This window comes from Ambystoma mexicanum, chromosome 9, assembly GCF_040938575.1.
Source record: "Ambystoma mexicanum isolate Mex_15411 chromosome 9, UKY_AmexF1_1, whole genome shotgun sequence".
Taxonomy (NCBI): Eukaryota; Metazoa; Chordata; class Amphibia; order Caudata; family Ambystomatidae; genus Ambystoma; species Ambystoma mexicanum.
Genome location: NC_090931.1, coordinates 1502317412 through 1502344579, shown reverse-complemented (window position 1 = coordinate 1502344579; position 27168 = coordinate 1502317412). Strand labels below are relative to the sequence as shown.

The window sequence follows — 27168 nt, the reverse complement described above, 5'->3', positions numbered from 1 at the left end:
GGTCCTTCTGTTGAGATGATCCTCTTTGTTGTCCTGGAGGGGTCCTTCTGTTGAGATGATCCTCTTTGTTGTCCTGGAGGGGTCCTTCTGTTGAGATGATCCTCTTTGTTGTCCTGGAGGGGTCCTTCTATTGAGATGATCCTCTTTGTCCTGGAGGGGTCCTTCTATTGAGATGATCCTCTTTGTCCTGGAGGGGTCCTCCTATTGAGATGATCCTCTTTGTTTTCATGGAGTTGTCCTTCTATTGAGATGATCCTCTTTGTCCTGGAGGGGTCCTCCTATTGAGATGTTCCTCTTTGTCCTGGAGGGGTCCTCCTATTGAGATGATCCTCTTTGTCCTGGAGGGGTCCTCCTATTGAGATGATCCTCTTTGTTTTCATGGAGTTGTCCTTCTATTGAGATGATCCTCTTTGTCCTGGAGGGGTCCTCCTATTGAGATGTTCCTCTTTGTCCTGGAGGGGTCCTCCTATTGAGATGATCCTCTTTGTCCTGGAGGGGTCCTCCTATTGAGATGATCCTCTTTGTTTTCCTGGAGGGGTCCTTCTGTTGAGATGATCCTCTTTGTTGTCCTGGAGGGGTCCTTCTGTTGAGATGATCCTCTTTGTTGTCCTGGAGGGGTCCTTCTGTTGAGATGATCCTTTGTTGTCCTGGAGGGGTCCTTCTATTGAGATGATCCTCTTTGTCCTGGAGGGGTCCTCCTATTGAGATGATCCTCTTTGTTTTCCTGGTGGGGTCCTTCTGTTGAGATGATCCTCTTTGTTTTCCTGGAGGGGTCCTTCTGTTGAGATGATCCTCTTTGTTGTCCTGGAGGGGTCCTTCTGTTGAGATGATCCTATTTGTTGTCCTGGAGGGGTCCTTCTGTTGAGGTGATCCTCTTTGTCCTGGAGGGGTCCTTCTATTGAGATGATCCTCTTTGTCCTGGAGGGGTCCTTCTGTTGAGATGATCCTCTTTGTCCTGGAGGGGTCCTCCTATTGAGATGTTCCTCTTTGTCCTGGAGGGGTCCTCCTATTGAGATGTTCCTCTTTGTCCTGGAGTTGTCCTTCTATTGAGATGATCCTCTTTGTCCTGGAGGGGTCCTCCTATTGAGATGTTCCTCTTTGTCCTGGAGGGGTCCTCCTATTGAGATGATCCTCTTTGTCCTGGAGGGGTCCTCCTATTGAGATGATCCTCTTTGTTTTCATGGAGTTGTCCTTCTATTGAGATGATCCTCTTTGTCCTGGAGGGGTCCTCCTATTGAGATGTTCCTCTTTGTCCTGGAGGGGTCCTCCTATTGAGATGTTCCTCTTTGTCCTGGAGGGGTCCTCCTATTGAGATGATCCTCTTTGTCCTGGAGGGGTCCTCCTATTGAGATGATCCTCTTTGTTTTCATGGAGTTGTCCTTCTATTGAGATGATCCTCTTTGTCCTGGAGGGGTCCTCCTATTGAGATGTTCCTCTTTGTCCTGGAGGGGTCCTCCTATTGAGATGATCCTCTTTGTCCTGGAGGGGTCCTCCTATTGAGATGATCCTCTTTGTTTTCATGGAGTTGTCCTTCTATTGAGATGATCCTCTTTGTCCTGGAGGGGTCCTCCTATTGAGATGTTCCTCTTTGTCCTGGAGGGGTCCTCCTATTGAGATGATCCTCTTTGTCCTGGAGGGGTCCTCCTATTGAGATGATCCTCTTTGTTTTCCTGGAGGGGTCCTTCTGTTGAGATGATCCTCTTTGTTGTCCTGGAGGGGTCCTTCTGTTGAGATGATCCTCTTTGTTGTCCTGGAGGGGTCCTTCTGTTGAGATGATCCTCTTTGTTGTCCTGGAGGGGTCCTTCTATTGAGGTGATCCTCTTTGTCCTGGAGGGGTCCTTCTGTTGAGATGATCCTCTTTGTTTTCCTGGTGGGGTCCTTCTGTTGAGATGATCCTCTTTGTTTTCCTGGAGGGGTCCTTCTGTTGAGATGATCCTCTTTGTTGTCCTGGAGGGGTCCTTCTGTTGAGATGATCCTATTTGTTGTCCTGGAGGGGTCCTTCTGTTGAGATGATCCTCTTTGTCCTGGAGGGGTCCTCCTATTGAGATGATCCTCTTTGTGCTGGAGGGGTCCTTCTATTGGGATGATCCTCATTGTCCTGGAGTGGTCCTTCTGTGTTTCATAATACTGTAGTTATATTTACTGAACAGTCTTGAGAGGAAGTTTGCAGTTTAACGGACACTTACTGAATGGCACACTCATCGTGTCTGTCCCTCTGTCCATCTCCGTGTCCCTCTCTCTCATATTTTCCCATTACACAGCATTTCATTGCTTCCCAGCTCGGATCATGCGTCCTTCTCCGCCTTCAACTGTGAAATTGAAACTCTACTCTTCCACTAACCGCTACCCTCCCGTATGTGCCTGACCTCGCTTACTCCCCTGACTTTTTCATGTATTTGTGTCGTCTTTCCTGTCCTGTCCTAGCCCTGCCATGCCCCCGCGGACTTCGTCCACACGCTTTACAAATAAATTGAATAAATAAATGAATCTATACATGCACACAAGTGTGCAAGTAACTTTGTAGAGGCTATCCAAAGCGCAAGAGTCCGAGACGAACATGCGATCAAGCTTGCAGTAAAGATCCCTGCAAAGTGAGTGAAGCCATTCCAGGCACACCTATTATTATTGTAGCGAGATGACCGATAGAAAGAGCATCCAGATGAGTTGGCTGAGGCAGTGGGCAAACAAATGCTGAGGCAGAGAAACACAGGAGAGCACAAGAGGTAGCGGGACCCAAAGCTAAAGGGGACGCAAAAATAGAGTACAGGGACCATGTACAGTTAAATTTATAAGCACAATTTCATGTTCAGATTGTTGTTTCTATCACTCCCAAAGCCTAGCCCAGTGGTTGTCAAGGAAACTGAAGAAGAGTTGCACATTGGGGGTTGCGCCTCAGTCATAACAGTTCAGCGCAGAATTGGTGATAACATCAAGAGAACCAATGGCAAATTAGGAATCCTGGTTCAGGCCCTTAGAAGAATCAGATACAAGGCCACAAGTGTAAGAAAATACAAAGCCCTGAGACATGTATCTCACATTTGGTTGTGTAAGGCAAAGAAGCTGCAGAGAAGAATGTAATCCTTCTAAGCATAACTTTCTAATGCTGAAGACACTGATGGTGGTATTGAGGGACACTGGGGAAACCAGAACATCATTGATTCTAGAGACACTTGCTGTAGTGCAGGGCTACATGAAGTGAATTTAGGGTGACAGTCAAGTTAAAAACTTTTTCATTCAGAGAAGGCAGAGAGAGACTAATCTTGACCAACTTTGAAAAGGGATGTGAAGCCAGATGTCCACGAGATCTAAAAGCCTGTGGGGATCATTTTGATCCCTCCATTGATCATAATTCATGGCTGGAGGCTATAGCACACGTTTGCAATGTTGGATACATTCTCTTATTTATTTGTACTGATCTATTGTCCTCCCAAATGTAGCCTCCCTTTCTACAGAACAAGACAGTCCTAACACATGATAAAGGCTATTCCTTAGAGCGGATTCTCTCCCCAAACACTGGCATCAAAATGAGTCACGCTTTGCCATTCAGTCACTCCTAGACTGTGCCATTGTAGAAAATACTGCCCGAGACCATGACACAGACTCGACCAGTTACATTTTTAAAGACTCAAATTGTACAACCTCATAAGGGATTTCATTCTTGAGTCCCCTATATACTCCATTCTCATTTTAGCATGTTCGCCACCTTGTTCCAAAGAATTATAGATCAATTTGTACCTCTAAAAATGCAAATCAAACATGTGGTGTTCCCCATTAAAAGTGACACTTTAAATTACTCTTCGTAATTTAAGACAAGCTCAACAAGCATGGCCAAAGAGTCCAACTTCTAAAAAAAAGAAATACCATAAAAAAATGTTAGGAGCAAAAATAAAACTTAAAATACTTCAGCCCAGAAAAATGGCTGCTTGGCTATTGGAAAAACAGGCAACTCCCTTGGGATTCTGGCCTGTCGCACCTCACAATGGTGTAGCCTGGTCGAAAGGCTAGAGTGCAGGGCAGTAAGAGTGGTGTAGCCATGCTTCTGTTATAGCTAGGAGGTCTAATTTTTGGGTAGTGATGGGTCATTTATATCTAGGTCGTGGCCTTGGAGTGACCTAGGATTAATGAGGGCGCCCTGGAGTGGTTGGGATGTTTGAGGGGGTGATTCTAAGGTAGGAATGGTGGTGGCAGTTGATTTTACTTTTTCGGCCATGGGTCCTGATGTGGTAGTGGGGTGGGGGTTGTTTGGGGCTGGGATGGGACGGTGGCGTGAAGATAAAGTAGTTGGTATTTGTGAGTGGTTGAACTCTGTGCTAATGTGAGTGGGGCCTGTCGTAGTGTTTGGGAGAGGTGGTACTTAGTGCTGCATCTAGCACACAGGTGAGTTTTTCTGAATAAGATAGAGGCTGCGAGGTATGTGGGTGTGCTCCTGGCGGTGCAAGCACACAATCTGGCGTTCCTTGCAGAGATGAGTGATTGGGGAGGTGTTTGTGTGGATTTGAGCATTCATGTGAGTGTGGTGGAAGTTGGGCGGAGAGTTGAGAGGAGATGAGAATAAGATCAAGGGAGCTACCATTTTGAATGGGTGGGCAGAGAGTGGACAGAAGAGAGCGAGTGGTTTAGAGAAAAGAACTAAAGCCAGTGGATAGAGGAGTGAAGAGAGGGGAGGTAAAAGTCAACCGTGATGATGGGAGGAAGGGAGTCAATTAGTTGGGAGAGGTGGTCTATAACTTGATCAGCGGCACCAGGTTGCCAATGGAGAGATGTAATATGACATAATAAATGATATGATATGAATGCCATAGATAGCAGCAATTGTGGATAGTGTATTCCAAAGAGGGAGAAATAGCGGTAGATAAGTTTGAAAGATGCGAACAGTCCTACTCCACCACCCTTACCAGTTGGGTGGGGAGAGTGGGTGAAGGTATAGGCAGGGTTGTGAAGGACAGCAAGGGTTGCAGAGTCTGAGGGAGACATCCAGTGGTAAGGGTAATGAGGTCAAGAGAAGGAGAATGGGGGATAAAAGGAAAGCAGAGATAAAGGAAGTCTTGTTCCAGACAGATTGTGCATTCCAAAGAGCGATATAAAGAGAGTGAGATATAGAAGCATACTGATGTTGAGTCTGCAAAGTAGAGGGGCACTTGGGGTGGATGCAAGATGAGGAAGTGTGATGAAATTTAGGATGTTTTATGAATAAAGAAAATAGGTGAGTGAGAAGATGGGTTGCATCGAGGAAAAGAGATGATGTGTATTGGAGGGGCGTTTAAAATGGTTTTAAGCATCCAAGCCGCATCTCGTCAATCTAGGAAATGCATCTCTAGAAAATTCTTGATCTTTGACTATCGAATCTAATGCGGTGGTAGTAATTCCTGGTGAATCCAAATTCAGTTATTTCCGAACTTGCAAATTCACCACTGAAATGAAAGAAAAACAAATAGACATTTCTAAATCTCTTTCTCTATCCAAATGTAAAAAGAAATCAGCTTAAAAGGAAAATACCACTAATCAATTGATCGATACTTTCCATTCTTGCAAAGGACAGAAATATGTGAAACAAATGCCCAGGCATTCTCTACAAAATTGCTTTCTTCTTTATGGATCTTCAATTGTGATAATCAGGATAAGCATTCAGTGGTGTCGTTCACCTTACTCTACCATTCCGATACAAAAGACAATGCTACCTTCAAAGGTTGCCTCAATATTCAAACGCAGCTAGGTTTTTACCATCTCAAATGGCCACCTATCTAGACATGAAGCCCTTAATTATAGGGCCTAAATTTATCTTCCAGGACTCTGATTTCTTAGTTTTGATTCTATCACTATTCTCTGATTCCTGCTCGTCATCGTCTGCAGTCTCGAGATATTATTCAAATTTAATTTGAGGATAAAATGATGGTGGATGTAATTGCTCTCCACCTGAACTGCAAAATAATCTACAACTCAATAATGAATGAGGCGGAAGCCTTTTTATAGCTTGGAATTGACAGATTTCCACTGGCCAAACCTTTAATGTCAAAATCTCTGGATAAGGGCCTGAGGCCAAGAGTGATGGAGGATATTAAGCTTAAATGAGATAAAGCTCTGCTTAGCTGCACCCTGGCCGGCCACAGCGTCCACTTGGTGCAGGCAGTGTCTTATGCTAATGAAGAAAACAAGTCACTTACTGCACCAAATTGGTCCTGACTATCTACTTTGCTGTCCTCAAGGGGGGAAAATGGTACAAACTGTCAGAATCTTTAATGTAATCGATCTGAGAGTTGTATGCTGGAACACTAGGGGATATCACATCTTCTTCTTGAAATCTAATGTAGAGAATCGTAATGTAAGCGTCATTACATGAGTCTAAACTGATCTATTTAATATATTCTTACATATGTGATTTTATTTGTACATATTGTGTACTTTTTTTGTAAACCATTGACGGAAGAAAAAATAAGTTTAAAAAAACTGTAATCCAGGAGTTGTTGTGTATTCTTCTTCGAGGAGGTTTCGTTGTCTGGAATTTCTTATTTTGATGGCTTTACATTGTTTTAAAAAGAAAAAAGCCAATACGAGTCCCTTGGGCCGTCCTTCTAGCGGGTTATTGATTGGCTTTGATAATTCCATTTGTTCTTCCATTCAGGAATGCTATACAACTTTAGAAGCTATAATGGCAGTAAGCATGCTCTGGGGTGATGTCCAAGTCATAGTTGTTAATACTTATTGGAACCCTATGATAATATTATACTATTGTTTATTCTCAGCGATTGATCACCTATTGTTAGGATAGTATAATGTTACTGGTTCAAACTGCATAGTTGTAGCCGGGGATCTAATTTGTACATATTTGAAAATGGACACTAGTTTGCTTAATCGTTTTGAATCTTATGGGTTGTTCCCTGGCCCTCAAGAGAGGATCTGCATTGCCAATTTTTACGAAAGACTGGGATTTTCCAACAGTGAACGGGAACATCCCTGGTGATCTTCTATATCGTTTCACCTCGCAGAAAGGTAAGCAGCTCAATTGCTCCCATATACGTGCAATAGACATTTTTGTACAAACTCTTTGTGATAGAAAATTACCGAAGTGACCCTAGATGCCTAATGCTTATACTTAATAGGAGCATGTCAGGGCTACCCATAGTGCCCGCCTTAATAAATATATTGTTAACCATTAAGAGAAACGGATGGTCGGCTCTCTGACATTATACATTTAATGTCCATTTATTCTCGGTTCTAACCAATAGAAACAAGAATCTTACCATTTCTAATTACAAAAGGTACTTGGATCTAAACATGCTATTAAGCACTTTGTCTAAACATTCTAAAATGTTTGGTGAAGATGCACCATACTGGCCCCTCTCAAATGGCATGTGAACTCCATTTCTGAAGATACTTGGCACACCTATTACACAGCTAAATGTGGCTACAACTTGCCCACAAAAGCCATTTTCCAGCTCACCCAATTGGAAAGGATCTTTTACATCATTTGACAGTCAGCGAATGGGGGCAGATGGTCTCCCTATTGCCATTTTGAAAGTGACTCCCCATTACGGTTCCACATTTTATTTAAACTATCAAAATCAATAGAGAATGTGTTGTTCCTTTATCCTTGTGTCATAGTTGCCCTGCTCCGATTTTATTAAGAAAAGGGCAATGAGAGTATTCTGGAAAATTACCATTGTAAGAGTGGAGACGTAGGCGTGGCACACAAAGGTGGCATGCTTGTTGGCATAAACCTTTATTTAACTGAAAAATAAGGAAGAACTCTCTGTCCCTGTAACTACAAGGGGTTTCTCTGCCTCAAATAAAACTAAGGATGATGTCAGAAATATTAATCAAAATCAAATAGTCCTCTGCCCTGTGTCCCAAACCTATTCCCATCCCCTTCAACTCAAAATAAAGTTATAGAAATGGGTGAAACCCTAATTCCAGAAGGATGCCTGCCTCATTCTGAATGGTACTTTAGGCAGTTTGTGAGTGATGGAGGAATATCCTCCTTTCCCTGGCCTTCACTAGGCTTTTCTGTATAGTTAAAAAAAGGGGTAGGGGAGTTTCCCTTGCCCTGGCCTTCTCAAGCATTTCTTTACAGTTCAACAAAGGTGGGGGAATCTCTCTCTTCCCCATGCCTTTCCCAGGCACTCCTTCAATTGTTTCAGTGATGTCTTGATTTTTACTAGAGGATATATCTTTCCTCCCATGGTCTTCTCTTGACTTTTACCAAAGGACATTTCTCTTTTCCCCTGGTCGTTTCTTAACTTTTGCCAAAGAATATATCTTCCCCTGGCCTTCTCATTATGTGGGTCCCAAGTCCTTTTCTCAAGTGTATATTGCATCTTAATGAGGCCTGGTTCACTTCCCTGCCAGGCATTGGGCCTCATTACGAGTTTGGAGGTAGCCATGCCCTTAGTAAGGGCATGGCTATCCCCAAACCTTGGTCCAGGTCCCACAAAAGGGGACTTACCGGGCCATTCTGACCTTGGAGGGCCCGGTAAATCCCTTATGCGGGACCCGGACCCGGTATGTCCCCATTCCCAATGAGCCCTATAGGGGCTCATATGGGAATGGGGAGGATGGCAACAACGGCCCCGTTGATAACAGGACTGTTGCTGCCATCCGGTAATGCTTGAGGGTGCCGCTTTGCATGCTTGGTCTGACCAGGCGTTCCAGAGCGGCACCTGTGAGCATACACGGAATGTTGCAGCGAGGTAACAACAGCACCGGTAGCACTACCGGCGCCGTTGTTGCCTTACCGCAACATTCGGAATGAGGCCCATTGTCTTGCATATACAATTCTCCAATTCTCTCAATACATGGGCCTCATGGCCTTATCTCGCTTCTGGTTTCTTTGGGGTGCTCTCTCACCCGGTATGTCTGTTTTGTTTCACTGGGACAAAGAAGATGGTTCCCCACTTCCTCCCAACCAGAGGCTCTAGGGGTTCACATTTCCTTCCCGGCCCCCCCTGTGCGTAACTTCTAGCTTGGTCTGCTAGGGTTCTGGTCCTCAGCAATACCAGCAAGCTTCTCTGGCTTCCCCATGGCTCTCGCGGTTACCTCTCGATTTTTGGCAGCTCCACCATGCAGGTTTCTCCCTGCATGTTGGGTCTCACCTGGGCCACTGAGTTGGTTTCCTTCCTGCCACCAGATGGTGTGTTCCCCAGCCTTCAGGTGAGTTTAGGCTTTCGTCCACCTTTTTGGACGCCAACTTTGCTCTCACGGTGTCTGGGGCTGCAACGTGTCCTCTATGCCGCCTCTCTTCACAGCTCAATGCTTCTCTGCGGCAGAACTGACCAGGAGGAAAATCCTTTGTCAGTTTTTATGGTTAGTCGGCTCTTGAACCCCGAATTGCTAGTATGTTTGTCGTGGTTCCGCGTAGGTCTCTTCATTGCCTTGCACTTGTGGAGCCATTTGCTTCCATACTTTCCCCACTCTTCCTCATCACATTATTTTCCATTGTTTAGACGAGGCTTCACTGCATGAAGTTACTACCAGCAGATACAGGAGACATAGTGGAGGGAGGTACTTGGGCCTTCTCCATGTTGTGGAGTGCATAATGTAGGGCAGAATGGTGGTTGACATACCACATTCCCTCTTGATAGTCCTCCCTTCTCCCGCAGAGGGGGTACCCAGCCATGGGATCCTCCTGCTGATTACCACCCTCTAGGGGCACTATCAGATAGTGGCCTCACCTCTCTGGCCCCAGGGAGAAGTGATGACACTAAGGGATTTGTCACACCATCCAGTAGCCCTGTTGGACTCTACCAGTAACATCTTTGCCAAGTTGGCCCTGTATGATGTGGCAAAATGGGCAAATGATTTGAATATAATATGGCAGGAACAACTCCCTCAATGGTTTAATTATCAAATTATTGCAGGGGCTAAAACCAGCTCCTGGGGGTCGGTCATCCCTCAATAGCTAGGAGCTACCACTGAGGAACCAGGAGCGAGTAAACAGTGCACTGCAAATATAACTCGACATGTGATGCACGCTTTTACTTTTTTCTATATTCTGTACAAGTCATTACATTTAAATTTGTACTAGATGTATTCTAATTCTTCTTCTTTATTCAAATTCTCAAACGCTCAAAGCTAATGCCAGATGTGCATGTTTGTAAGTTACCAGTTGTCCTGGGGAGCAAAAAGCAGTTGGTTTTAAGCTAACAAAGGCCTCCCAGGGTAGAAGCGGTAGCTAAATAGCTACCAGCAATTTCGCAGCCTGACAGCATTGACAGATTGCGCCTGTGGATATTCCAAGGGGGGGTGGGGGGGAGGGTTAAAGATCTTAGTTGTATTGCATACACATACTAACATACAGTTCACTATCATATCTTCAGGATCTATCTCCAAGGAAATTGATAGGTTCAAGATGCATTTTGGCTCCCTGCCTATTTAATCTGTATTTGTCAGACCTATTCGAACAATTCAGCCTAATCGGATGTTTCCCTCCTAAAACCGATCATCTTTTTCATTGGGACTCTTTTCTTTGCAGATTACATTATGGGTTTGGACAAGACATTGCTGCTAGGCGCCAGTGTGTATTGCATCCCCTGGAGCCTTGTATGCATGATCATTATTTTCATGTTAACATCCGAATGTCCACCGCCATGATCTACAAGGATGACAAGAAACCTGTGAAGCATACTTAGTTCTTGTACAACAAGCCCCTAAATATTTCTGCTCATTTAGTATACTTCAGTTATCCATAAGGCATGAGATGCAGGGTAAATGATGTCATCGTTCGATTAAGAATCAAGCTCTTTTCTCTAGTGGCCCAGAGGAGGAAAGTATATTCCAAGTATTGCACCTTCGCCATCAAACCTCTCATCGCGTTTTATAAAGTTCAAAGCATCATCACTTTGACATGTGGATTACCGGTAATTAATACTCCTCTGAGGAAAGGGATGCGTTTGAAGGCTTGATGGGCTTATCATCTTCACTACCCATTTTACTAATGTGAGTAGAAACGGGCCTGCTCTATATTTTCTATTGTTTGCTTTAAAAAAGCTGTTTTTGGAAAGATTTTAAATCCCTCAACTAATTCATTTTTTAAAGATATGTGCCAGGTGGTCTTGAAAAATCCCTGTCTTCCTAGGCCAATTTAGATCAGAAGGCTTCTAATACCTGAATGAAAGTGTCATTGATTGAGGATTTAATTGATAACCCCAATAAGGTCAATCTTATTGGACCCTTCAACATGACTCACTTTATAAATATAGGGTGGACAAACATTGCACAAATATAATAAGGAAAATTAACACCATACCTGATAATCTGATTGGAAATCTTGAACTTTAAGCACTTTCATTTTAATATACTATGCACCTTAGGCTTTATGGGACCACACAGAGGCATTGCTCTATCAGGTCGAGGCGGCCGCCTCTGGAAATGCTCTAACGTGCTTGAAACTTGGCCAAATCTACTTCTAGATTGTGAGGCAACCGTCCTACTTAGAGGTAGGATGTTTGAGCCATTTGGTCATGATTTTGAGACATGTAATGGTGAATATTTTTGGCAGCAACCTCCTCTTGGGTAACCAAAATTCTCTAATATTACCCGTAATCAGAGTAATAAAAATCATGTATGGTTTGTTGGGAGAAAACGTGCTCACTGCATATGAGTCCAGCCTAGGACCGCTTTGTCTTGGTAGAAAATTGTATCTGCATTTGCCCTTTATGTGAATCCTTCATTTGCATCTTCACGCAACTGTATTTTAATGATGTACATAGTTATTTAACGCTGCTGTTCTTTTCTTTGTTATATGATGGTGCAATGTATTTATTGACGGCTAAGTTCCGCATGATGATTCATTCTATGTAATATGTTGTAAACCAATTCTCTGTTACATGGCCACCTTCCAGGATGTTCGTACCTGGTTCTCTGAAGAAGAGTGGAATGTTTTGAAGGAGTGGCAGAAGGAGCTTTACAGGAATGTGATGAAGGAAGTTCACCAAGCTCTGCTTTCGCTGGGTAATGTTCCATGACTTGCGAATGCGGTCTTTCATACAGAGTAGTTTTTCTTTACGTCTTTCTCATAGTCCTGCAACAGTGCCATTATATTGGGTGTTTTGCCTCTTGCTATTGCAACTCCTTTAGGCAGAAGGAGTCCCACATAAAGCTGATGTTTATACATTCTTGTGTTTATAGCGTTATGTGCAGAAACAGCAGCGGTGTTGTTCAGTATGAGGTTTATGATTGCATTCTTTTCATCCCGCCGGTGGGGAATACCTCCCACCCATTGAACCAAATGGTCAAATTACAGCAACCATTCAATCCTATGGGTGGATGAATCCCATCTGAGGAGGCAGTGTTTTAGTGGAGGAGATGACGTGGTAGCTAATGCGCGGCCTGGACATGCATGTAGAGTTAAGTAAAGAGCATTGGGGTGTAAAGGAGGGTATGTACAAGTTTGTGTTTGAACACTATTAGATTAAGCAGACATAGCAAAAAGAATTTGATTCCTCACAGAGACAGGAAGTCTTTTTACTATGTCTAATTTTGATTTAATAGATTGCATATTTTACATGGGAAAAGCTGTCGCGGGTGTCCTTGCAGCAGCAAATTCTGGAAATGTTTGTGCAAAGGCATCACAAGTGTATTGTGACAAGGGTAATACTTGCATTATTTTTGTTCTGTCTTGTACATCTGCAAAACATTCCAACTAACAGCCAGGTATCAATTGTTTTTTCTTCTTGTATACTGTGATGCTGGGAATACATCAGAGGGACAGGGCCTCCGTATCCTTGTCCTTCACTGCTTTTTATCATGTTGTATGTTGTGTTTTCCCCGCAGGAGTTCATGTGGGACCCCTGGCGGTGCAGCTCTCTTTTGATTTAGTGTACAGACCCATGGGCTACCCTTATGTCACCCATGGGTGGGGGTGCAAGCCTGTGCCCCTAGTGTATGTTTTTGGGCACCTGTGGTGGCCCACAGAGCAGGGTACGAGCTGGTGGCAGCTCTGTGCTGAAATGACTGGTGCCCTGAGCGTCCTCCATTTTGGGATGCCCAGGCCCTGTCATTGGAATCGGTAGATTTCAATTGAAACAATATGGCTCCCGTGGCCTCTTGCCTTCCATCACCTGTTACCTTGATCTTCCCGAAGTCCTGGGAAGCCCTGACTCTGTCCCTTCTCCCTGACTGGCTGTTGTGTGGAAGTTGCATATATGGTAGTGTGGGGAAGTGCCAACCAGACTGGCTGGAGCCTTCCCAACAACCGTATGTTGTGGGTACACCTGTGGGTGGGACCTGCGTGAATGGAGTGTGTGACAAATATATACACTTCTTGTTGCCGATGTCTGATATCTGGTGTTTGACACAATGACTGAGACAGCCCTGCCCGAAACCGGTATGAATGCAGTGTGTAGTGTTGAATGGCGTGATACTTGTCTGAATCCACATTCTGTGTTATGAGTGACTGACTGCTGACTGCCCTTCTGAGTGATTGGTTGCCTGAGCGTGACCCATCAGAATGAATGGGAGATCAACTAGTATATCTGGGGCCTCTCACTGCTAGAAATCGTTCAGAAGCTGTGGAGAAACTGGAGTTGAAACTGAAGCTTGACCTTGAAGCCCTACTGGAAGAGAAGAATTGCTGTTGCTCTACTTCGCCGATCTGAAAGCGGTTGTGTCTCCAAGAACTGATCCAAGAGAGGACCTGGTAAGGAGACCTCTCCCTGAGCTACAAGGGACCAATGTGCACCAGCTGATCTTTGCCAAAGCTCCCTGGTAGACAGACCTACGAAAGGCTGCCGACCGGAGACGGGGACTGCCGCGGAATCCCAAGGAGAAGCGCCCGGACTGTTGTCCGTCACCATCGGCGACCACCGCCGCCGACCGGAGCCGCAGTGCTCCCGTTGCCTAAGAAGATTTGCTCCAAGGACATTCTCGTATGCACCGTCGACCACTTTGTCGCGCCGGATAAAGTCGAGGCCGTTGACGCGCCGAGGAGCATCCACCGGTGGGTTTCCCGCCACCTAAAGACCACAGAGATGCCGGACGACTCAACGCCCTTGCTGGTCCATAGTTCTTCAAATTCTTTGCAGTCCTGAACTATCGACTTCGAGGTGCCCCGCACGCCTCTTCCTTGCAGGACGTCTACGCTCCGCTGTCGACGAGCACCGCTAGGAACGAAGCTGCTGCTTTACCGCCGTAGTTCACCCTGTTCATCGCCGGACGTTCGAAGAACCGTGGCTCCTTCCTTAAAGGGAGTGCACTTAAAAAGGGCTGTCGATTTTCCGACGAGGAACTCTACAACACCAGGTACTTTGGGGTTGCTGAACTAATGGAAAGACTCTTGTGAACAATGTATGTACTGGGCTTGTGATATATCTTTATTCTACAGATTGCCACGGTGGGGGGGGATCTCCACACAGAACTGTGTCTAGGTAATGGGGCCAGTATTCTGCCAATTGTTCTAACCAACTGCTTTCCTCTTATTTCTATTGTTGGTTTCCTTTACAAACTGATTTGTGACATTTAGGATGGCGCAATCCCATAGGGAAACGTTCCATTAATCATGCCAAAAATCGTACAGTTGATGCACTTTAAAGCGATTGAATAGTGATTGTGGTACCATGTAGGTTGCCATTGTAGATAACCGAGTACAAAGTGAGTTATCGTGATATTGTACATGACCGTGAACATAAATTATATAAAGATTGTGTTTTAACTAATAGTGTGCAGACATTCCTTTGTGGGTGCTTGGGGACTACACTGTATTTAAGAACCAGCCTGCATCACCTCCTGAGAAGCTAGACCTTGATTGCTCGACCAAATAGAGACTCTTAGCTGGGTTCCTCTGTGCCTGTCCTCTACCATATAGAGAGCAGGAGTACAGACCCCCCCCTCCAATCTTTACACATACTGCTGCAAGTTTATGCCTGAGAGGAGATGTTTGCCCTTGTGTTTTCTTGCTGACATACCCTCAGATGGCATTCATTGTTGCTTGTCGGTTACCAGAATAAAGAATTAGCAATTACTAGTGGCGTTGTTGCTTTCATTAGCTCTATTACTGTCTACGTGCATTTCTTCAGCTTCAAATCATTATCGTATACAGAGAATCTCGATTTTATGTTCCAGTCTTGAGAATAAAAAAGTAAACATGTCACGCCTGTTATTACTGCATTATCTCTTACATCGAGAGTACAATACGATCAAATGTTTTTAATTGAATAGTTTAAACAATCTAGTTGGATTTTTAACATACAATGCTTGATCTCGCCCTATCCTGCTTAATGCTAGCGTTTTCATAACGTTTTTCTGTGCATGTTTTTCACTGGTGTGTCTGTGCATGTGTTCACTCCTCTCCGAGATTCTCATTCTATCTCTGTGTTTCTGTTTGCACATGTTCTCCTACTCTCATCTCTGAACACCTCTTCCACTGCTTACTGTGCTACTGTGTCTGCACTTCCTTTCTACAGTCCCTGAGGCTTCATTGCTGCACAGTGCAGAGAGGCTTATTTATGGGCGCTTTGAGTGTTGCTACAGATTGTGTTGTCGTCTCTGGGTCTCTCTCAACTTGTAACTTATATCCCATGTGTTTCTCACATTAACACTCCAGCTGCTTCTGGTATTTATAAAAAAAAGAAGGAAGGAGCAAAAACTGTAATAATACAAATATCTCTTTCATGTAAAAGGGGTATTATTAAGGATTACTTTCCAGTTGACTAGCCTCTAGAATTGATATCATTTTATTGATTAATCGACAAATGTACACTTAAACTGCATATTGCCAACATATGTAATGCCTAGATCTATTTATAATTAGCGTACACATCACAGGTTCTAGTTATAGGAAAACCATAAATTTGTGAAGAGAGTACTTAAGTAACACGGAAAGTTGTTTTGGTTGCTTAAGACATCAAAAACAACATTCAGTGTTACGTACATGTGCCATAAAAATATAACTGGATAGAAAAATGTAAAAAACATTTAAAAGAAAAAGCCTACTTACTATTAAAGTTTATTATACTAGACCTGGTAACTATAGATTTCAATCTATGGATAAACCTGAACCCAACATGACATGTTTCTGTCCTTCACTGCTCATAATGCTGGACATTCTTCAGGGGTTTAACCTGAACCCAACATGACACGTTTCTGTCCTTCACTGCTCATAATGCTGGACATTCTTCAGGGGTTTAACCTGAACCCAACATGACACGTTTCTGTCCTTCACTGCTCATAATGCTAGACATTCTTTAGGGGTTGGCGTGTTAACACCTTGCTGTCTACCAACTTCTTGTTATCTTGATGATTATACATGTGAAGTACAATCTTCCCATTGTATTTTTATATAATACACCTGACTAAATGTTGCACGTTGTTCACTTATTTTGTCAATGGCATAGTGAGTCTTCGTTCTGTGAATATCCCAAAAATGATATGTAACGCCTACATTCCATGTAGGAGAAGGTGGAGAACTTCTTATCTCCTAGGTAGTAACAGTTACCTTTTCTGAAGAAAGGGGGTGTAAGGGTTTATTATTCGGCAGCCTCTTTAGATGTGTATTTATAGCCTGTTGTGGGGTTGTAATGCTGTAGGGGAAATAAAGAAAAGCCTGGCTCAATTTACAGTCCTTTTAAGTTTAGTGCCTCATTACGTGAATATGCAGAGTTCCAATTACCTGGAAACCATTGTCTTCTAGTGGTTCCTTATTGTCATGTGCGACATATGGTTCTTTGCTTTGTTAACCTGTAATGACACAGGTAACTCTAATTTACTTAATTAAAAAAATCTTATATAAAAAATTGTTATTAAAGTAAATGAGTTTTTAAGGTAATTGGCAATATTAATTACCTTGATACCGTTTCAGATGTGTTTGTCTAAATTGTTCTTTGGAAGAGTGGATGTAAAGGCCATGGTATGTTCAATTCTTGTTGTTTCCGTGTGATTAGGCACTTTGAGCGTCATTACAAGTTTGCTCGTTTTCCGGCAGTAAATCAGCCGGAATACAGCCAATCAAAATTACTGTTACTGCCACTTGTTCTGGCGAAATAACCGCCGGATTACAAGTGGTTGTATGACGGTGTTCGTCACCATTTATGGAGTCCATATGTCTCCATGGGGATTCCGGCAGAATTACCACTTGCGGTAATTCCACCAGCGGTAATTCCACTGTTTTTCTGTTTTTGGGCATTAAGGCAGCAGATTTGCCTCCTGCATGTTGCTGGAGGTTTATTTTTTTCTGCCTCACCACCAAAGTTGTAGTACGGCGGTGCAGTAATGCAGTGGTAATGGAGTTGCCACTGCATTACAGACGTTTTTTACCGCTTCGCCATACTTGTAATGAGGATCTTTTTTTTCATAGGCACAAAATAAAGGATTGCTTAATAGCCCTATAAGTGACATAAATATCCCAATGTATCATAGGATTAGTTATCATTGTGTGATAAGTAAGACTGACCTTTAAAGTTTTGTTAATGGTGGGAGAATAGACCTGGCGGCCTTACTGATTTGCACCTATAATCTCAGCAAAAGGTATGTATTTTTTAGTGGGGCATTGCATTAGAGCATGGCGGTAGAATGGTGTCAGTATGGGGCTTCACGTGATGGGGTTGCATGGTACGTAGTGCCACGTAGTGACGTCTTACTATGTGACAATGTCACATGCTTCCAGTAGTCTTGTGCTTGTCTATGTCAACAGGGGGCTCCATCTTGTAATGGATTTACATGTGAAATGTATGTTTGATGTAATCTAACATGTACAGAATTTTCTGAGTCAACCCAAGGATTGTTTATAAACTCATGACCGGTCCTCTCTTCTTCATCGAATTTACAGGTTTTGCCATTGTACATTTTCATTGAGTCCGTTAATGTGGCTTTGTGTCATGAAAGTGAACTGCAGTTGCATATTAATTAGTCTTTTGTCCATGGTGTGTTGGTTAATCCCCTTAACCTTTGTAAGTATTGCCCATTTGAAATCTTCACAGGTTTGTAAAGAATGAGGCATGTATGAAAATAGCGAGCCCATGAATAGAGCAGGCAGGTGTGCAGTACAGGAACACGAGTGAGAAAAAGAAGAGGAAAAGAGAGAGCTGAGGAGAAGGATGTACAATAATGGAAGTTAGAAAAAGGGAGTGTCAGAATGTTCCAGAAGCAAATAGATTCAAGTATTATTCACCTAAGCAGTTGATGGGACACAATCCGGACTCTACAGAATTCTTTTTAGTATTTTTGGTAAAATTATGTAAGATCATTAAACGTGTTATCATGCTTTAAGAGAGGAATTCCATACAAATATATAAATGTGCACAGCTTTTCGTCCCTCAAAGTGATTGTACTTTTGGGTTGAAACATCTGTGGGTTAATTATCCACCCTTGAGTCAACACTGAAACTATTAAGAGCCAACACAATTAACAAGGTGCAGGTTTTTGACATCTTTGTAAACCCTCTCAAATTTGATTTTTACAAGAATATAGAATAATAATCATACTGGGTCAGAAATGTTTTCATACAGCTTCATAGAGAATATTTGCAGCGTATTCAGGGACATTGTGTTCAGTTCTAACATCTCATGGTAAAAAACAGATTATTCTTTAATGACACAAGGGCAAGAACTAGATATATTAAGGACTGTTTTCTTTTGTTAACAGGTCCCCTTATTGTCACCACTGTATTTTCATTAAAAACAAAAGAACAACAAGACCTGATTCACACGAACAGCCAGGATGTGACAAGGAATTATGGTATGTATTGTTCAATAGGTTTGAAACGCACAGCCTTGCTTGGGCATATATTCCCAATACAAAGGCACAGAAACACAGGTCCTTATGGACTCTCTCAAAAGTGAACGAGACTCAAATGCAGTGAAACTTCACACCACAACCTAAATTGCATCTTGACATTAGTATTTCAGAAACATGAATGACTATTCATAAAGGCCTATTGGTAGAAAAGAATGGTATTTCAAGCCTTATGAACATTCATGAGGCGATCCAGCTGGGATTCTCCACTGGGAAAGAATTCCACAAATGTGGTACTTGAATGGCAAATCTTCTGTCACCTCTCTTTTTAAAGATATAATGGGGGGAGGTCTGGCGATGCTGGTTAGAGGAGCATATTTTGCTTCTTGGTATGTTTTGAATCATTTCTGTAGCTAAGTTGGAAGGTATCATTCGATCCCCACACTAGAAAACAATAAAAGATCAGTCAACATTTCACTGGTGTTGAAAGCAGAGAGTGGCGAAATGGGGTCATGGAGTCTTTTTCAGATTGCCAAAAATAAGTTGAATGACGGTATACTGTACCACCGGTAGCAAATCCAGCAGGTAAGAGGGGGAGACAGATTTATAGGCCATTGACATAATCCTATGCAGAATGTGTCAATGACTTTACAACCACGTGATTGTAGTCCAATGGAATGTACAGGGACCATAGTAGCTGCCAAAGTTTAAAGAAAGCGCCTTCTTTTGGAGCACAGACGGAGGTTGGATTCTTGATTCAGAAATAGATAGAGTAGTCCCAGCAACAATACATAGGTCTTCACAGCATTGAGCTTAAGCCTGATGAATCCAACACATGTCCAACCTTCGTCAGAGCCTCTGAAATGACAAGGAAGGTTTCTTGGGGGCCTTCAATAGCAGATGTATCCGCTCGTCTTTAGTCTATGGGTGAAAGGAGAAGCTCAGAACCCTGAATAGATCCAGGAGTGGCTGCGGTAAATGTGGCAGAGCAGAAGAGACGGGGATGAAGCCTGAGGAACACCAGATGCCACATTCACTGGACTTGTGGCGAAGGTGCTCAGCTGAACCCTCTGTTTCAAGAAAGGAGCCAAAGCACTCCAAATAATCTCTGGAGACACGAATCAAGGAGTTTCATTAATAGTGTCAAACACTTCTGAGAGCTCCAACATTATAAGAAGAGAGAGGAAGAGCAGCCTCATGAGCCAAGAGCAAGATGCCATCGCAGGCGGCAGCCCGTGAGGTCTCTTGACACATGTCAAAGTGGTTGCCACTGTTTGATATCCCGTTGATCCCCGCTATTGGCCTGGAATTAAGACCAGTGGTTCTTGAGAAGACCTTTTTTAGCAGTGGAGTTTAGGTAGATTGCTTCAAGAGGTTCACAAAGTAGGTTATTGTAGTGGCGGAGTATTGTCTTGTTCACTAGAAGCAAACGCTGGAATCGTGCCTTGTGAATTGCAGGTGCAGTTCAGAGATCCTGGCAGTGAGGCTATTTTGGGAATTGATCTAACTAGGAATCGGAAAGTGGCACTTGGTATAGGCCCCAGAGGCTAGACATGGCACAACATGTGGGTGACTTCAGCTCCTGCAAGATGCCTATTTGAATGTACTTACTTGTATCAAACGTTGCCTAAAGGCATTGCTGCATGCTAAGGACGGGCTTGCGATGCCCGGGACACAAGCATAAGATGAGAACTACAGAATAATGTGAAAAATCTCACTCTGTTTACTTGAGGATTTTGGATTCTTGCATTTGCTTTGCTGTAAGGAAACAGCCGATGGTTATATAACCAGATTTCCTCTGATTGTAAGACCAGAATTAGAACCCAGAATGTTTTGTTGGCTGGTGCTATATTTGCTTTGCATGTTGCTGCTGTGAGAAAAGATCCATAAGAGCAAAGATCACTTGATAGGCATTTTAGGGCCATGTAATAAAAGGGGTATTTATTGCACCTTTTCCCGACACTGCAGCGCATTCATGCTACTGCCTGCCCCGTGCTCCACGCATGCTACTGCCTGCCCCGTGCTCCACGCATGCTACTGCCTGCCCCGTGCTCCACGCATACTACTGCCTGCCCCGTGCTCCACGCATACTACTGCCTGCCCCGTGCTTCACTCATACTACTGCCTGCCCCGTGCCTCACTCCTACTACTGCCTGCCCCGTGCTTCACGCATACTACTGCCTGCCCCGTGCTCCACGCAGCAACTTGGAAGGCATGATGCACTGTGGTGGTTTTCACTTATTGGTGTCCTCTGCCTCTGGGGCAAGATGGTACTATATGCTTGGGTGAGAGTAAGGGTCTGATGTATATGTTGCATAAGGGGGTAGGCAGTTGCTATGCCTGTGGTACAATATAGGCAGTACTGGGACATAGGGTGCCCGAGTTGCACTGTGAACAAATAGCTGATTCAAAGGGCAGTTGATTGGGTTTATTAGATGGATGGTGTTGAAGGGTGATGAAGAACTGTAAAATGGCCTTCATCCTGCCTCATCATGAAGTCATCCCTGAGGTGCAGTCAGGCAGACTCTGTCCTGGGAGGAGCTCATTGGATTACGTGTGGAAATCCCAGCTGTTTGGTGCATTTTCTATATTGAGCGATTACTGCTATTGCAGTATTGTGACTGATTGGAAGGTTTGCTATTGGAGGCCTGTTCTGCCATTGTGGGCTCTGCACTTATTTCTTGAGTAGAGGGGAGATGGGTTGCGGTTTTTAGAGAGTAGAAATAAGCTTTGGGTGGAGGGCACACACAGGACAGGGGGGGAGCACCCGTTCAGCATTAGGCAAGTGATTTTAATGAATGGATCCCTTATACTGGTGATGGTGGGAGGGCATCTCAGTCAGTGAGCTGGGGGCAGACGAGGGAAATGTGACATCAATTCTGATTTTTGATCTTCCCTTGGCATCCGTTTTACCTACGGCTATAGAGATGTTCTCATCGTTTAGTTTTGAACGTTGGGCAGGCAGGTTTGTCTAGAATATCTCTGAAATTGTTAACGGTTGCAAGACTGGTATTTCAAAGTCCTCTTTAAATACGGCCCTTGTCTGTGTTGTTCTGTGATTACTCCCATTTTGATTCTAGTCACTTTCGTTCCTCTCTGCTGTTTGGGCTCTTTCCCACAGAGAGCTGGGAGGAAACTATATATTTCTAGAGGACCTACCTTCCCTGTGGTGCACAGAGGAGACAATGGCCTTGGTTCTTTTTGCCAATGCAGACTCTCAAGTAAATATTTATGTAGAATCACAGTAGGAGGAAGAAGGGCCTAAATGCAGAAGGCACATTGTTTCCAGGGGGTGTAAATCATGGGATGTTGTCCTTATACTACAGGGGACAGGATCGGCGACAGAGAGGTGTTGTACAGCATCAATGTAGAAGACGACCTGAACTCGACGAACCCACAGAAAAATGAAGGAAGAGAAAGAAATGATTGCCTCAGCCCAGGTACAGAAGAATGATGCGATATTTCACTATTGTGGTATTAAATAGCCCCCCAGACCTGCAGCTCCAGCACCCACATCAAATCCTTCCATAGAATAAGAATTGGACACAACAAACTGTGTTAAAAGTGCACTAACCTAAGAATACCCACTTTACTGCATTTGCTTTACTATGTTGCTCTTAGTTGCCGATGAAGCTACCTTCAAGGCTACATCTCTAGAATGGTGTGGTGGAGCCCAACAGTGTAGGCTCACAATTTGTTTTTTCTTGTCAAATTACTGTTTTTTATTTCTTGAAGCACATCAAAATTCGTTTTCAATTGTAAATTCTTTGTTTGAGGGAAGATGAAGACCCAAATTCAATTGTCATTGATGACCTTTCTGAGGAAGTCGGAGGACGTCGCATGGATCCAGCATCTGGTAAATTAGACATACACCTGGGTTCTTTTAGTGCTGGGATTGGATGGGGCAAGAGCCCTTCTATACATGTTGGATGGACTCTGAAGAAGGCATTTTCGTGACTGTGGTTAGTTAATCAGTTGGCACAGTGTAGGTCACGGTTAATTTGGGAGTTAGCACATTGTTGGGTAGGCTTAGTTTGTGACTTGGTACTGGGTCAGTTTAACGTGAGGTAAGACCCATTGTCGTCCTCAATATAGTGTCCAAAAGAACAGATACTGCCCTTATTACTCCAAAGCAGTGCTTTAATAAAGTGCTCAATGTTTCAAAGTTCAGCAAATCTAAACGTCAGTTAGCAAGTGCAAATCAAATGTTCCCAGTCTTTCCAATGTGCTGGCACCAAAAGGACTTGTCCATAAAGTCCTTTCAAGCCTCTACCATAAAGAAAATGCAAACAAAAGACTTCCGTACGAGGAGGGCGTCTGTCTCCATCTTGAAGTCTGTAGCAAAAAGGGTGATTGTACACAGATATCATCTTTGTTTTTGTTTTGCCGATCACGTCTGTGTAGTGGATCCACGGCTCCATCGCAGTAAGCATTGTGCCAGTCGTGATGCACGGTTGATGCTTGCAGGATGCTCCGGTACACCCTGGTTTGGATTGGTGGGGACGAGCGGCCCTACTCTTACTACTTACTTCTCACTTGATGTCAACTCTAGGCCTTTCTCTGTCCCATTTAGTGCAAGGCTGTCCATCTTGCTCTGATTTAACAGAGCAATCTCCAACCTCTTCCCACTGCCTCAATCTCTCATGGACCAACTGAGTCCTCCAGAACCTTGCTATTCTTATTAATTAAAGGGATTGTATCATCTCAGTTTTACAGATGATGGGCCTGTTCTATTGAATAGCTTTTGATCTCTTTATGGTACCTCTTTCTAGTCTTCTGTTAATACTCTCCCTTGTGATGGTGTCCCCCCTTAGTGTAATCTTCTCTTGCCCCAAACTCTGTTCCTTCTTCCTTCCCACAACAAACTCTCTTCCTTCTCCCCAAAACAAAGTTCCAATTCACTCTCCTCCTTCCTATTTACATTGAGACATCCCTTCTTTCTGTGCCAGTCGATCTTTCTTGTCCTTCTCTCACATGTTTTTTCCCTGTCCTCCCTTTAAGTTTCCTCCTGCTCTCTATCCAACTTCTTTCAACCTCTGCGCTCTCTTGTTCTCTTTCTGTCTCTTTTTCTCTGTCTCTTTCTCTCTGTGTCACTGTTTCTCTTTCCCTCTCTTTCGTCTTCTCTCGTATTAATCCTCCACTCCTTGAAATTCTCTCTCCGATTGTGGTCCTACTTTACTCCCCCAACAACTGTTATCTTCCTATCATAACTGACTCCTTCCCCTTTCCTCTCCAAGCTGGCATCCTTCTGTGCCTGTTCTGTGAGGAATCTGAGGGCATCTTCACCTCTTTTTCTCATATATCCTCCTCCCAAGGTACCAGGGAAAGGCCATCACTTTTGGATCCTGACCTTGAGGGTCAGGCTCATATTTCCCATAGACATTCATACATACACACACCACTCTGGTACTGAGACGATGAAGGGGACTAAAGAGGTATGTAGGTGGAACAACCAGGCAAGTCCACCTAATAACTTAGGACATAGTAAGACAATTAGAATTAATGACCCACACCTGAGCTCACTTAACACGCTTAACGGATATAAAAGACTTCGCCACCTAAAGCAAAAAGGAAGTTTGCTGGCGAGGAAGGAGCTGTGAGAAACCAGTGCTGGTTGGGTCGGGTCCCGTGAGTCGCGCTTGAATGGGAGCTCTGCTATGCAGTCGGTGCAGCGAGAAGCAGGGCTAAAGAGATCCATCCCATTGATCCCCACAAAGAGTGCTTGTTACCTCCAGGCATTGCAGTAACACCAGAGTTTCCAAGGAGCAGGCTGAAGACCCCTGAAGGCGCAAGTAGAGTGCAGGAATATGTGCATAGACCTGAAAGGCAAGCGCAAGCACCAGTGAGTTTCACTGACGTAGGAAACAGTGAGAGGTCTTGACCACCAGTAAATGAGGCATTGTTGAACACGTATGCAAGAGAAAAGGAACTCTCATGCGAACAGCAACTTAGTAGCAACACATTGTTAGAAGGATTTGCTGTAGAAAGACAGCTTGTGAGCATACTGTTCCTTTGCAATAAGACAATCTGCAAGCATAAAAGACAAGAGAACATTATGTGTTGTCTAAGGAGAGGTTGGAAAAGTGTAATGTGCAAGTATTGAAAGCCAAGATTGTTGTGGAACCAACATTGGCAAGAGCCATTCTGAAACTGTGTGAAACTAAGTATTCGCAAGAGCCATTGGAGACTGTATGCTTGAAGAAACCAAAGATTGGCAAAAGCCATGGAAGTATATGAAGTGGCAACAAATGAGATGTGGTCAAGCGAGCGATGGTAAAGATGAAGCAAGTCGTGTGCATCGGTTGCGTGACCTGTAATGGGTGGACCGTGTGGTCGGACAGCTGCTCCTAGACCGAGGACACCCACCTATGGAAAAGCAAGCCACCTAACGATGCTAGCCAAGAAACCTGTGATTGAACATAAAAGAAGTTTGATGTAAGCATTGAGGAACTGTTGAAAAACTTGTATAAAAAAATAAACAAATCAGAGGAGCTGGAAAGTGTCCCTGGAAAACGTGTTGTGATGTTGTGAACGGTCTTGAGACTTTGGGTAGGGTACCGCTTTGCAAGCCAGGTGCTGGAAGAAGCTCTGATCTTTACTTTGGAGCTGGAAGAAGCTCCGAACATTTACTTGGAACACTTATTCTTTTGACTTCGAGAATCCCTTACATTGTATATAAATAGATTGAAGGCAAGTGTAGGATGTGGACACAGACGGTTGTTTTCTTTGGACTTCCTGTTGCAGACTATCCTTAGTTTCCTTTAGGTAGGGAAATCCCACCTTAACATAGTGCAAGATAGGTCTTGTTCCAACCGATTTGTATCCAGAATTTAGTTTCTGTTGTCTGTGTCTACTACATGATGCCTTCACAGCCTGCTTTCCAAAGTATGTATTTCTGTCTCCAACGAGCCAAGACCTCCCTTCTGCTCCATGCTGCTGATTCTCTCTTCTGATCCCAAAAGTTCTTCTTTGAAACCATTCTCTCCTTTCTCTTTACCCCACACTTGTCTCACCTCACCACTTGCCAGTGGCACATCTTGCCAGGTCTTCACACTCAAGCTCACTTCCTTCAAGGTGTCCAGGACCAGGTTCTTCCAAGGATTGCAGCTGTCCTCCCGCCAGCTCTTCCAAGGAATGGAATGGCAGGGACTGACTGTGTTAGCTGCCTTTTTTTTATAAAGGCCAGTCTTGCGCCACTTTGGGTGGTGCCTTGGGACATTGGTTGCCCCTGGGCTGTGAGGGCTGGACTGATTTCTGGTTAGGCCATGTGCTCAGGGTCAAGTGCGCGGAGAGGACATTTGCTTATACTTATTTGACAACCTGCCACCATTTTGGATTTTTTTAACTGGCCTGGTCCAACAGGTGCTCCTACCCTCTGACATAGGAAGCACTGTTGTTGCTGCCCGTTTAATCTGTCCTCCCACCATGTGGAATCCACATCATAAAATACTAAGCTTGACAAGCTTGATAACTTTGTTTATCCTGGGGCATTCGGTGCAGCGGGACAACATGTTCTGTTTATTCTTTTGTCACTCGCTTGCAGCACAAGTCAGTTACCCATTATTCAGGAGTACTTGCAGATCTATGAGGCTTCTATGGCCCATGTGAGTATAGTTTCTAATGTAGAATGTTTACTTTAGCAAAAACAATGTATATTCTCATTCGTCGAGAATATGGCAATGTTGCAGGTTGGTTTCCTTAAAGGGAAGGAGTTTGCAACTGGAATGGTATGTTGCGAGTCTGGCTGGAGGAAGCATTAAGCTCCCACAACCCTATGGTGGTCCCTTCCCTTTGCTCCATCTGGCTCTGGGAGTTTGGGAGTCCCATCAGGGCAATGAATAAGACTTTCGAATCATGCTACGATTGCAGGGAGCTGTGTCATGGATGCTACATTTGCACAGTGTTGCTGGTTGTGGCTAGTTAGTGAGTTGATAAATTACATTTTGTGGCTAGTTACTCAATTCAACCTGTAACGGGCCAATTCACTGAGATGACAAGCTGCTGGTTATGTTGAATTGTGGCTCAGAGGCTCCTGAGTTGAATTGTGGGGCGTAGTTAGCCAGTTGACACATTGCAAATTGTGCTTAGTCAATGAGCTGCCATTGCTGGTCTTGGCCAGAGCTCCCAATTTGATTAAATGAGGATTGTGGTTAGTTATTGAGGTGACATGTTGCTTGTCATGGCCAGATAGTGAGTTGATCCGTTGTTGGTCGTGTTGGTAAGTTAAGCAGTTGGTGTAGTATGGCTCCTGGCTAGTTAGTGGGTTGAAGGTATTGTTAGTTGTGGCGAGTTAATGTTAATGTTCCTTCCTCGTCATGATACAGTCTTGCGTTGTTCCATTAATTGCATTTAGGCAGATCATTATTTCTTCTCAGAGCGGTTACAAGTCTACTCCTGTGTTACAGTGCTGCTACTTACAGTGAGCCAATCTACTTAGATAGCATGATGCATAGTTATGTAAAGCAGCCTTTTTTTGTGGTTTTACATTTTTATGTTTCTTGGACGAATGAA

At 43.8% G+C, this 27168-nt stretch overlaps 1 protein-coding gene across 4 annotated transcripts in view; it reads left to right on the top strand.

The window, feature by feature from the left end:
• LOC138489332 (zinc finger protein 436-like) overlaps window positions 1–27168 on the top strand; it is a 60171-nt gene that overhangs the window by 6285 nt on the left and 26718 nt on the right. For 3 of the 4 annotated variants that reach the window (XR_011274780.1, XM_069617036.1, XM_069617035.1), the window contains exons 2-5: window positions 11835–11943; window positions 18568–18660; window positions 21984–22097; window positions 22439–22513. Coding sequence is in view for 3 of the 4 variants with exons in the window: in XM_069617036.1 (XP_069473137.1) it covers window positions 11835–11943; window positions 18568–18660; window positions 21984–22097; window positions 22439–22513 (391 nt within the window). In the remaining variant the exon portion in view is untranslated. The remainder of the gene's footprint in view (window positions 1–11834; window positions 11944–18567; window positions 18661–21983; window positions 22098–22438; window positions 22514–27168) is intronic. The other variant, XM_069617037.1, reaches the window with a different exon arrangement.